Source organism: Platalea leucorodia (assembly GCF_965183815.1).
Source record: "Platalea leucorodia genome assembly, chromosome: Z".
NCBI lineage: Eukaryota > Metazoa > Chordata > Aves > Pelecaniformes > Threskiornithidae > Platalea > Platalea leucorodia.
This window is the reverse complement of record NC_138858.1, coordinates 193,159-205,437: the sequence shown is the minus strand read 5'-3', so window position 1 is coordinate 205,437 and position 12,279 is coordinate 193,159. Positions and strand designations below refer to the sequence as shown.

Here is a 12,279-nt window from a genome sequence, read left to right as displayed (position 1 = left end):
GCGTGGCCCAGCGCCGTGCCAGCCTCCAGGGGCTGCACCGGGCAGCCACACCGGGCAGGACGCACCCAGCGGGCCCCCGCCGACAGCTCCAGCCACCCAGCTGGGCAACCAGCGCCCCATCAGCTACCGCCCATCTCCCCCGGTGGGCAGCTGGGCTGCGGGGGCATGGGGCCCTGCAACACCTGCAGAGCTGCAATCCCCTTCTCTGAGGAGGCAGCAAGGCCCAGGGGACTGGCACCGACCCCAGCCCGCTGGGGCAGGGGTTGGCAAAGCCCGTCTGAATGCAGGGCTGCCCCACAAGGGTAGCCGCACGAGTGCTGCACCTGGCCCACGGACTGCCAGGGCCCCGGCCCCTCCTTGCCGAGCCAGGAGACCCTGGCCTGGTGCGCTCCCCATGGTGGGGCTGCAGCCCCCGTGCTCACAGCCAGTTTAGGCAGGGTCCTGCTGCTGGAGTGGGGGGGAGGAAGGCCCACGGCCGAGCCTGTCCCACCCCTCTGCACATCACAGGCAGCGGAGGGTTCGGCCCGAGCAGCCCACTCACCTGCAAAAACATGATGCACAGCCTTCGTGCAGGTCACGCCATTTAATGGTGCGAAACCAGAAAACCCTCCCCAGGTAACGCAGGCCTCGGTTTCCAGCCACCTTACACAGCTCTTCGCCCTACTGCAGCTTTTATTGCAACTAAAGTATTCAGCCAAGGAGGGAGAGCAAAAGAGATTTTTTTTCCTAAGCTATGATCAGGCCCCTAACTCTGCAGGGCATGTGGAAAAGGGAATTAAAAGGACCACAAAATACAAAGCAAGTCAGGGCGTGGGGGAAAGGCTGGTGCAAGGGACAGCCCTCCCTTGCGTGGCTGTCCGTGGGGGCCGGAGCAGGACAAGGGGGGCCCTTGGTCGCCCCAGGACCAGCCTTCCCCGTGGGTTTCTCCCAGGTGCTGAAGAGGGAGTTCAGATTGTCTGCCAGGGTTTGCCGATAGACTGGATGTGCTCCTTGGCCTTCATCCTCAAGGCGGCAATGCTGGTGTTGCGTGGGTCTGCCTCATCCAAGGGGAACTTGTCCACAAAGGTGGCCCCGCACTGGTAAGGCGGCGGTGGCCCCATGGCCCCCAGGGGCTGCAGCGCATGGGTCACTGCCGGAGAGTTCAGGAAGGGCGGTGGCGTGTAGCTGCCGGGCAGGCTCTGCGGTGAGGCCACGAAGCCAGGCAGGGTCTGCAGGGCCGTGCTGCTGGGCACAGGCGGGCTGAGCCACGTCTCCAGAGGCAGGTTGCTGCTGAGAGGACCCATGGGTGTCGCCTGCGGTGAGCGGTTGAAGGAGAGGATGGGTGAGTCCTGCAGCTTCATAGAGGTCACCTCCAGCTTCTCCTGCCGCCGCCACTTGGCCCGTCTGTTCTGAAACCACACCTGCAAGCACAGCCGCGTTAGCCGGGCCGGGGGCGGCACGGCAGCGCTGCCGCCCCCGCGGAGGGCAGAGGCTCTCCCCTGGGCGCAGCGGCGCACACGGAACGGAGCAGCAGACGGCGCGCCGTGCCGAGCCGGGGCAGGAGCGGGCTCAGCCGCGCTTCCCCCGTGGGCTCGGCAGACCCCCAGCCCCTCGCCGGCAGAGCGCAGCGCCGCGGGGGAAGCGGCGCAGCGAGAGCCCCGCGGCGGAGCCGGCCCACCCGGCCCGGCCCGGCCCGGCTCGGCTCGGCTCGGCTCGGCCGCCGCTCCCCGCCGCCCCGGCGCACAGCGGCTTCGCCCGCCCCGGGCCGGGAGACGCCAGTCAGAGGGTTGCGGCGCTCTGCTGCCGAAGGGAGAACGGCCCCGGCCTCCGCGGTGTCCTGCCGGCCGGGCCGGGGCCGCCGCCTCGGGGCCGTGCGGACGGCGCCAACCGCAGACGCGCCCGGCGCTGCAGCGGTGCCCCGCGGGGCCGCTCAGCCACGCACCGGCCGGGGCTAGCGCTGCCGGTGCCGGGCTGGGCGCACGGGCCCGCGGGCCGGGGCAGCGAGGCCGTCGGCGCGCCGGGGCGGTGCTGCTCCGGCCGCCGGGAGTGCGGATCCACGCCGGGCCGGGGGCTCCCAGCGGCGGGAACGCGGGGCTGCGCCGGGCCGTGCCGTGTGGGGGGAACGCGGGGCTGCGCGGAGCCGCGCCGCCCCGGGCCGAGCCGTGCCGGGCCGTGCGGGGGCTCCCGGCGCCGGGACCGCGGGGCCGGGCCGGCGGGGCGGGGGCGGGCGTTACCTGCACGCGGACCTCGGGGAGGTTGACCTTCATGGCGAGCTCCTCCCGGCTGTACACGTCGGGGTAGTGGGACTTCTCGAAGGCGCGCTCCAGCTCGTGGAGCTGGTAGGTGGTGAAGGTGGTGCGGTTCCGCCGGTGCTTCTTCTTGGGCTGCTCCTCGTCCGACGGCTTCCCCTCGCCGCTGCTGCCGGCGGGCAGCTCGGGGCTGGCGCTGCCGGGGCAGTACGGCTCTGGGAGGGGAAGACCGGCGGGTCACCGGGAGGGCGATCTCCCCGCGGGGCCCGCCCGCGGGCGCGGAGGAGAGGCGCCCGCCCGCCCCCCCCCGGCCCCTCTCGCCCGCCGCGCTCACCTTGGAAGCGCTCGGCGCGGCCCTGGGGCTCGGCCGGCGGCGGCTCCCCGGGCATCTTGGGGAGGCAGTGCCGGGGACCCCGCCGGTCCGCCTCCTTGGCGCTGCCGTCGGGCGGGAAGGGGCCCAGCAGGCCGTCCTCCTTGGTGAACCCCAGGATGGCCTCGATGCTGTGCAGCCTCGACGGGTTCCCCCCGGGGCTCCGCGCCGCCTGAGCGGACAGCGAGAAGGCGCCCTCGGCCATGGCGAGCAGGGCGCCGGGCGGGTGCATGGGGCGGCCGGCCCGGGGCCCCGGCGCCGCGCTGCGGTCCCGCCCGGCCCCGGGGCGGCGCGGGCAGCTCTGGCACGGCACCGCCCGGCGGGCTGGCCTCCTTGGGGCGGGGGAGGAGTGCCGGGGGGCGGTGGGCGAAAGGGAAGGCGAGGCCCCCGCGCCGCTCCGGCATGGCAGCGGAGGCAGGGCATCCCCAGGGCCCCGCCGGCAGCGCCCGCTGCCCCCCCCCGCCCGCCGGCCGCCCCGCCCCGCCCCGCCGAGCCCCGGCCCCGGACGGCGCCGGGCGATGCCATCCGGGGCCCTCGAGGCGGGGCGGGCCGGCCCCCGGCGGCTGCGGGGGCTGGCCCAGGCCGGGCGCCCCGCCGAGCCCCGCGACCGGAGCCCCGGGGCCGGGGCCGCGCTGCCCGGGCCGAGCGCCGTCGGGAATCACCGTGGGACAGGCGGCTGCCGGTGCGCCGGGCGCGGGGGGACCGAGCCGGCACGGCAGTGCCCGGGACGGCGGGAGCCGCGGGAGCGCGGGGCTCCGGGGAGCGGCGGGAGCCCGGGGAGAGGACGGTGGGTGCCCGGCTCGGTGCCCTGCGCTGTGCTGCGGGCCGTCCGAGCCTCTCCGAATTTCTCTTGCGTGACAGCTCCAGCCTGCAGCCGTCCCAGGCATCTTTACGTGCACCGGTTTCATAGGTAGCCTCTCGAAAGATGCTGTGCAGGAGGATGCCCTGGCACTGTTCTGTGTCAGATGCACGGGGTAAAAAGCTGATGCTCTGGTTCCCTGTCGGGGTCCTTGCCCTGCGCCTGGCTGCCTTCACAGCCAGGTTTACAGACCAAGTGAAAGTGCGTGCGGGCTTTTGGAGAGGATGGACTCTGGAGACGTCTGAAGGAGCTGGGCTCAGCCCTTCAGCCTTCACAAGTCTGGGGCAAGGGCTAGGCAATATTTCTGAGGAAATTTTCCATGATGTTGGTATAGGGCAGACCCGGTGAGAAGAGCTGATTCTGTGACCCTGTCCTCCACGGTGCGAGTGTGGCTGGGAGGCTGGGGGGCAGGGCATGGCTTCATGGGAGATTACAAAATGCTTTTGGAGGTAAGGCAGAGAGCCAAATCCCATACCTTACTTTGTGCTTGGCTTGGTGGAGGACACGGACTCAGCACAGTACTAACCAGGCAACAGCATCGTGTCTCCTGCCTCCAGCATACTCCTTCCTGCATCAGTATTTTTCCTGCTTTTCTCTTGCTGTCACTATATCTCTTTTTATGCTGGCACTTGCCAGTTCCTCTGAGGCACCAGCCGTCCTTTGTCCCAGCTGGTTTAAGTGACAAACACAGTAACATCCAGAGTGGTTTTCAGCCTGCGCTTAGCTTTGAAGGTGCTTCCATTTCAAGCCTGAGGAGAGTGTATGTGAATGAAAACCACCACTGCTGCTTCTTCCAGATACATTAGCTAGTCTAATAAAAGGTATGACCTCTCTCAACAAATCATCGTTCTTGCTTCCCCCCCTGCCCCAACAGGATGCATTTTGTGTAGATTTTCCCAGAGGAATTGCTTCAAAACAAAGATGGGCAGTGCTTGCCTCTGCCCGTGCCCCCACCTTTTTAAGGTTTATGGTCTCATGTCCCAAAGTTGATTCCTTTTAGAAGTGCTCAGCTTTTCCTGCTTGCTCCAGGTGAGGTTTGCCTTCGCTGACTGCTTCTGGGGGCGGGGGTCAGGGCCGAAAGAACTCAGCCATCCGTTGGCAAAGAGGGAAGAGGCTAACAGAAGAGACAAGAAAAGGTTAGTGTGGCTTTTGTGCACAATATGAAAAGCAAGTCAATACCATTGTAGGGACATTGGAGGGTACTCAAAGCAATCAGCCAGGGGCCATTGTGTTCCTTTAATCTACATGTGTATTTCCCAAGAACTCTATTAGTGAAGATGAATGAACTGTGCAATGTCCCTAATTTCTTCTAATTTGGAGCTGGGGTTTTATGGCACTCACAACCAGCACAAAACATGCCTGTCCCTCCAGAAGCCCTGGGCAAACTTGGGAATCATTTTTGCTTGTCGTAGCAAAAAAAGATAGCAAGGTGAGATGAAGGAGCAAAACGTCTTTAGCCAGACTCTGGTCTGGCAGTAAGGGCAATGGGCACTGGATCCTGGCACGGATGCTGCTTTTAGGGCAGCTCTCAAACTTGTCAAATACAGGAACAAGACTCACATTTTTTGCTGTTAATCACAATGCAAATGTACAGCAAAAAAACTTCCACCCCCCGAAGCAGGGTACACATCCCACACAGTACACGAGAGGCCTTCCTCCCTCATAGAGAAGGATCCTCCTTCCTCAGCAGCAGATTATTACAGCTGTATATGCCATATGGAACTGCATTTGTCACTGTAGCATCCTTCTTGCAGGGGAGTGGAGTTGTCAAAAGAGGAAGCAACTCCCTTGGTCACAATCTGTAAAAATCTGGGGAAAAAAAAAAAGCTGTAGCAGCGCAGAGACCAGCTCTGACTCTTCCAGCTCCAGATCTATCTTTTCTCTCTTGCCATGCTTAAGGTGCAGACTGTGGTGCCCTGACGTGCGCAGGAGCCGTCGCACAGCTCTGGGGAGGGAGGAAGCCTGACGGTTCCTTTGATGATTGGAGACTAACACATACAGTTTAGGATGGCAAAGGTAACGGTCTGAACATTTTCCTGTGGGTCTAATGTACTGGCTGTTAGCTAAATCCCCTGCTGCCAGAGTCCCCTGGGACTCGCCTCATACTAGTATGAAGCCTCAGTAACTGATACTGTGGTACACCACAGCTTTGCAAAGACCATTTACCTTTGGAAATTTACAGGGGCAATCAGGATCAAATTTGAGAATATTCCTTAGGGGATGAAATGGGTGGGATTTGTTACTTGCCTTTGCAAAAGATGGCCCCCATTCCATCACCTTTTTTAGTTTTTTGCAATGTATTACTATAACAATTACTGCTGAAAATATGTTTGGAAGCTAACAAAAATTCTCAAGATGGACAACCTCTAAAAGTGCAGCTGCCTGCTATACCTCCGTCCTGTGCATGCATAGCGAAGACTAAATGGGAATAGTTTCGATCCTGTTGGTGCTGCTGAAACATATGTATGGGACGTGGCTTCACACAATTAAATCGGCACCATAAAATGCCACAGATTCTTCCTTCCTTTCCTCCTGTCTTTTCTTTATGTCCAGTGAAATAATTACTGCCTTGCAGCGTAGACATTTGAAGCTGAAGTCACTCTGCAGGTGGGACATCGCTCTTCAGACCAGTGATGTGCAGCAGGGAGTGCCTCCCTGAGAGATAAACAGGACTTTCAAGGTCAGACAGCAAATCGACAAGGGGGGGCACAGGGTGGGGCAAGGAAAAGGGGGAAATATTCACCCAGCGGGAACCTGTACCCTGCTGCAGTTTGCATACTCTGTATCATCCAACAGACTGTTAAAAACTGGAAAAACTGGCCTGGCTTTTTTTCTCTTCAGAAGTCCCTAAGCGTGCAGTTTAAGAACCTCCTTGAAAGCACGATGTGTGAGGAAGCTGCTACCTCCTCCTATCACTGTATCGCTCGTACCTTGACAGTCACCTCCTGCTTTTTTTCTGGTGAGATTTTTCTTTATCTGCCCCTAGGAGAGCTGGTTGTGTTTTCTCCACCACTTACAAGGTGCTCTGTGGCGTGCAGGAATCCCAGAGAGCGTGCGGCGCAGGCCCCCGTGCAGCGCAGTGCCTGAGCCTCCACCCGGCGTCCTGATCCCGGTGCCCGTCCTGGCTGTGGGCATGGCATCAGCCCGGCTGCTCGGGCAGCGGGGCAGCCCTTTCTGGGGGGCGAGCAGCATGGCTCTGGTGCAAGGGCTCGGACAGTCAGGCTCGCCATGCTCAGCCATCCCTCTGGAGGGAGGGAGTGGCGGTTCATGCTGTAAGGCTATATTAATGCAATCCTTCTTTACTTGTTTTCCAATTAGCCTAATTGAATTCGGATTGCTTAAAAGCGGGCACTAGAGACATTTATCTTGATGGGATGACGGCCTTGAGCTCCAGCGATCCTATTAACTATAAGAACCCAAATCCCAGGTAGGGTCCGTCCAGCAGTAGCTCCCATGTGACCTAACGCTTTAATCTGCTCCTCTTCCGTGCAGCACACACGCACACAGACACACACACACACACGTACACAGACATGCACACATGTGCATAGGTGCATGCACATACGTAAACATGCATTTGTGCACACAAGTGCATCCCCATACACACCCCCCCAGCACACATGCATATGCACACACACGCAGTGGCTGCCTCTTAAGGTTCCAGCAGCCTTACGAGAAAGGCTGTTTAAGTGCAAGACCTTGGAGAAAGACCTCCTTTCCTTTTTCTTAAGAGGCAAAGTCAGTGTGCTGCCTGCCTGCTGTGCTCCAGGCTCTCCCATGCTCTGTCCCCGGGGCTAAGCATCTTGAGAGCTGCATGCCTGGTGACGTGTACCCCATGTGGCCCTGCCGCCTCCTACCCGCGTGCCTCCCCAGGCCTGCAGCTGGTGTCTGAGGACAGGGACAGCCAGGGATGAGCCATGCAGGTGCTGGCTGGGAGCAGGGCAGCCACCTCCGACGTGGTGAGGATCAGGCTCCTGCTGAGGGCAGGACAGATTTGCAGCTGTGCCCTGGCCATCACACCGCCCTACATGGGGGGGTCTCAGGGGGATTTGGGGCAACAGTGCTGGCCCCCCCATGGGGCTGGGACCCACTGTGCCCCACCACTCCTCTGCACAGCCCAATGCCAGCCCCAGGGCGGATGGAAGCCCTGGCCCCGGCCCCCAGGGGAAATTCTGTCTGTGCGTGGGAGCTCAGGGCAGAAACCAGCACCTCCTGTGATGTAGCCCAGCTCTGCCACTCCAGACCGAGAGTTTTTAAGTCTCTGGCTCTAAAAATGGTGCCTAAGGCAGCCCACTCCTCTCCCAGCAGCAGATCAGCATGGCTTTGGCCAACGCCAGGGCTGGGGAGCATCCCATGCCGTGGATGGGGAGGGCCCCTGTCCTGTACCAGCACGCAGCCATCTCTCAGCCCCGCTGGCCTCTGCTAGCCCTGACATTTTTTTGGAATCTTATTAATCACTTGTTTGGTGATTCTGTTTGTACTTTCTTCTTTGACCCTTTAAACTGTGAAAATGCTGATCCTATATATGCTGATGAATTTAATTAGCTCCTTTAGACCACCAGATGCTTTCAGTAAGAAAGATTTTCAGGATGTCCCAGCCACATTTTAATTCAAAGGTCAAAAGCCTTAGGCTTGTTTACTTTGGCATTTTATGGATAAGACAGTTCAGTCTGTAAAGTAACAGAACAGTATGGAGACACCTACCAGATTTATACAAATGCAGAGAGAAATGGATTGATCCTCACAAGCCAAAGGCCAGCTGAGCTGAGCTGGCAACTATTCTAACTACTTTATGTAAAGATCTCCTAAAAGAGCCCACCTGTCTTTCTGCATAGATAATTAAATTCTGTGGTGACAAGTGAGAGAAGGATCCCAAGAGACAGAAGTAGGATCAGAAGTCTGGGTGGTTTTAGGGCAGAGTGTTTGAGACTGAGTTAGCATTTGCTCGCTCTGATGCTTGATGAACGCGCTTCAGCTAGGTCTTCTCCACTAAAGAAGTGACCTGTTACAATACAAGAGCCACTGACATCCATCTCTGAATGGACCAGGGAAAAAGCTTTGGAAAAAGCGAGGAAGGTAAACTTGACAACTTCTGTGTTTCTTAAATAAGAAAGAAGTGAACAAGAAGAAAAGGCATATTTTCTTGGGACTACAATGGGGAAAATATTTGATAACAAGTTTTCAAACAAGTCTATGCAGCTTATATTTGAATAGTGATTGCTGAAAGAGCTGATGATTATATTTGAATAGTGATTGCTGAAAGAGCAAGATGATCTCTTGCATCCAAGAACCCCCCTACACAGAGGAGTCCACGGAGGACAGGACCAACACCTGCCACCTCTCCCCGTCCCTAAGCTGGTAACTCCAGCATCACTGCCAGGGAGCCATGGCCGGCGGCTCCCGAAGGGACGGGAGCGTGTGCGGTACGCAGCCGGCAGAGCAGGGCTGAGCCCCACGCTGCCCCCGGGAGGCACGGGGGCGGACCAGGGATGGTGACTGGGTGCACCGGAGGGTCCGGATGGCCAAGCAGGACTGTAGTGGGGAGGCAGGTCCAAGGCCAAGCTGGGAAGTCCATCCACAGGTCAGAATTGGGCCCAGCGATCACCAGGCAGATCCGAGGTCCAGCTGGCAAGTCCATCTGCAGGTCAGGGTCTGTGCCATGGCCAGGCACAGACGTGGCTGTGGCCAGGCTGGAGGCAGGCAGAGCTACAGCACAGTTCAGGCAGGGACTGAAGGCCCAGTCCTGAGCTTAACTGGAGGCTCGGGGCCCGTGGGCAGGGATTGTGGGTGAAGGGCCGTTGAGAAAATAAACAAAAAGAAGTTCTTTGGCCACCTGACTTGTAGGAGAAAGCAGTTTTTCTAGCAAAAAGAGTTAAAGGAGCCATCGGGGGTCGATGTCCCTTTGCCAGGGCTGATACAGTGGCTCAACATGGCACAGAGCTGTCTTGGACACCTGGGCGTACGAGGCCCTTGCTGGCAGCGGGCATCACAGCAGCCTGGCGCAGGGAGTAGCTATATTAAAAAAAATAAATCTGCTTATGTTAAAAACTAGAGCAAGACAAAAAGATTGGATGTTTTCTGCAGCTTCCGAAGGTCCCTTCTAACCTTTCTTGCCATCTAACCTTTCTGGCTTTCTTGCTTTCTTGTCTGGAGGATTTTTCTGTTGAACAGCAAAGCAGAAATAGACCCCTCCAGGCCCTTGCAGAAGGCAGCCTTCCCCCGTTTCTCCCTTCCAGAGAGGGAGAGGCACACTATTAGCAACACCAGGGGAAAAAGGCAGGCGGTTGCTGAAATGGACACGCTCCTCTAGGAACGAGCTGGTCTGTCCTCACAGGCTGCACCAGTGCCTCACCCAGCTCCTCATTTGGGCAGCAGGAATTAAGGGGCTGGAGTGATCTGCAATGGGTTTGCCCTACAAGTTTATGATCTTTTCACTTTTCATCTGTTTTTTTAAGTAAGCTAGACATCTAGAAAGTCATGATGCATCTCCTGTCCTCCCCTCCAAGAAACAGCAAGTGGAGGAAGCAAGAGGTCCACTTCTGTCAACCAACACTGACACATCTCCCCAGCTCTTTCCTAGTCGCCCTTCCTCAAATACCCTTCCCATCCCAGTGCTCAGGGCCAGGGCTGAGCGTCTGTGCAGCGGGACAGGGAGCTGAGCAGCTGCAGCATAAGGCACCCAGCCAACGAGCTGCTGGCCGGGGAAGGGCGGCAGAACTGGGCCCGCACAGTCACATGAGAGAAATTCACTCCCTGGCAAGCAAAGTACAGGCACCAGTTTGGTTTTATATCTTGCTCTATTTGTAGGGAGGAATCTCAACTTCCTTTTCCATTAGCAAACTGGCTGCATTTAGGGAAACTGCAACTACGTACCTCTGTCTCTTGCTGACAGCCCAGAAGAGGGTTTTGCCCAGAGCTCTCCTCCTCAATGCACCAAAGTGATAGAAGTGATCTGCATGTTTTAGAGACCTGGGCCAGTATTTTTCACGATGCTACAGATTCCCCAAAAGCCTGGAGGCGATTCCCTTCGAGTGACTTCTGGCTAGAGAGGAGCTGGAGGTGCACAGTTCTTCCCCCGCTGGCTCAGCAGCAGACAGTCCCGCACACAAAACCAAGGGGGAAACAAAGTTGTATGCTCAAGACACTCGACGATTCCAATAAGGATATGCTTTGGATCTGCACTCCTGCCACCTAGAAATGTTGTCACAAACACGAACATTTCAGCGTATGTGTGGGAGCAGTGTTTTTAGAAAGTGGTTGCTTGTGTGCTCACCAGTACATTAGGGAAAAAATGGTGATCAGCTTGAAATGCTATAAAGGATTCTAGTAGAAAATAGATAAAAGACATACAAATAAATTTATTTGCCCAGATTAATAAAACATGATCCATATATGATGAACACATAAAGCTACATACTGCCATCTCTGTCCTTTTGCAGCCATGGAGGAGGGCACCATTATACCCATTGGTGATAACGGGCTTTGTAAAAGTAGCTCATTTTCTCCGGCCTTTTCCCACGTCACCGTGTCTGTGCCAGCGCTGCAGTGGAAGGTGGTGGGGTGACTCTCCCTGGCAGTCTGGGCACCCAGCAGCCTGCTGGAGCAGGAGAGAGGTGAACCTCCCTCCCCCGCCCTCCTCTCTGCCTCACTGCAGAGGTGGCTTTGCCAAAAAGGAGAATTGGTCCTCCTTTCCCAAGTGACCGTTAAAACACCGCAGGCATGGCAGACGCTCAAATCCTCCTTAAGATTTTGTGTGTCTGTCTGCCCCTTGGCACTGCAACTGTACAGCTGTGCGTGACTGCTGCCTCCCTCTGCAGGGAGCGGGACCATCCCAGGCACGTGTGGGAAGCTGCTCTGCACCGCTCAGGCATGGTGGGCTACCTGGTGAAACCACAGTTTTACCAAGCGCATGCTGTGGTCTCTCCACAGCAGTATTGCACTTCACCCGGGAGCTGCTTCTGAAGCTGTCGGCAACCAGGCCCGGTGCAGCCATGCACACCCTCAGCTGCAGCCGGCCTTGCTCCACCTGGGCCGGCAGCAGCAAGAGGTGTTAGCTGGGGCTGCCAGCTAGGGTGACTAAGTCCTCTCATGGTGGGTGCGCCCAGGGCATGACCAATGGAGGCAATAAAGGTGTTTCCAAGACATGGTTTACGTCACCAGATACAAAGGATTTTCCTGTACCTAATACTGGGGACACCCAGCTGTTTTCTGCAACCCCCAGTGGATCCTCCCTGTTGGTGATGGGACCTTCCAGAAAGCCGGTCCATGGGATCACCCAGCTGCTCTCAGTAAAGCACAGGGGCTTGGCAGAGCCACCAGCGTTCTGTGGGGCCGGAGGACATGACCAACCCAGGCAAAGGGGGCTCTGGACAGAGTGGATTTCACCTCTGGAGTGCCTTGGATTGTATCTTTTGCACTTCACAGACCAATACCTGAGGCCAGGATTGAGGAAGAAAGGATGAGAGAAAAGGGGGAGGGAAGGGGAGGGCAGGGAAAGAGACAAGAGAGTGAAAAGACGGAAGGAGAAAAGGAAGGAAGGCAGGAGGGAGGGAGGGAGGAAAAGAGAGAAAGAAAGAAAAGAGACAAACCATACTTAGTGCATTTATTCATTTAAAATGAATATTTTTACTTGATTGGGGGGAGGAGAGAGAGAGACTTACAAACCTGAGGGAAGGTGCTACATGTATTCATTTGCAAATTTCATTCATAGGCCAGTTCTTGGAGAACTTACAAAGTCCTTCATTTTACAGAATATCTGAGCCCCTCGGGAGTAGTATTGTATACATCATCCCCGTGCAAGGGCTGTACGGCTTTTGTGTGCC

The 12,279-nt window shown here is 57.7% G+C and overlaps 1 protein-coding gene across 1 annotated transcript; it reads right to left on the bottom strand.

Moving 5' to 3' along the window:
• Window positions 1-947: 947 nt before the first annotated feature.
• On the bottom strand, window positions 948-2,830 carry LOC309602663 (retinal homeobox protein Rx2; the record flags this gene model as incomplete). Its single annotated transcript, XM_082336426.1, has 3 exons — window positions 948-1,400; window positions 2,214-2,443; window positions 2,563-2,830. The coding sequence occupies 3 exons, from the start codon at window positions 2,828-2,830 to the stop codon at window positions 948-950; spliced, it is 951 nt and encodes a 316-aa protein (XP_082192552.1).
• Window positions 2,831-12,279: the final 9,449 nt, after the last annotated feature.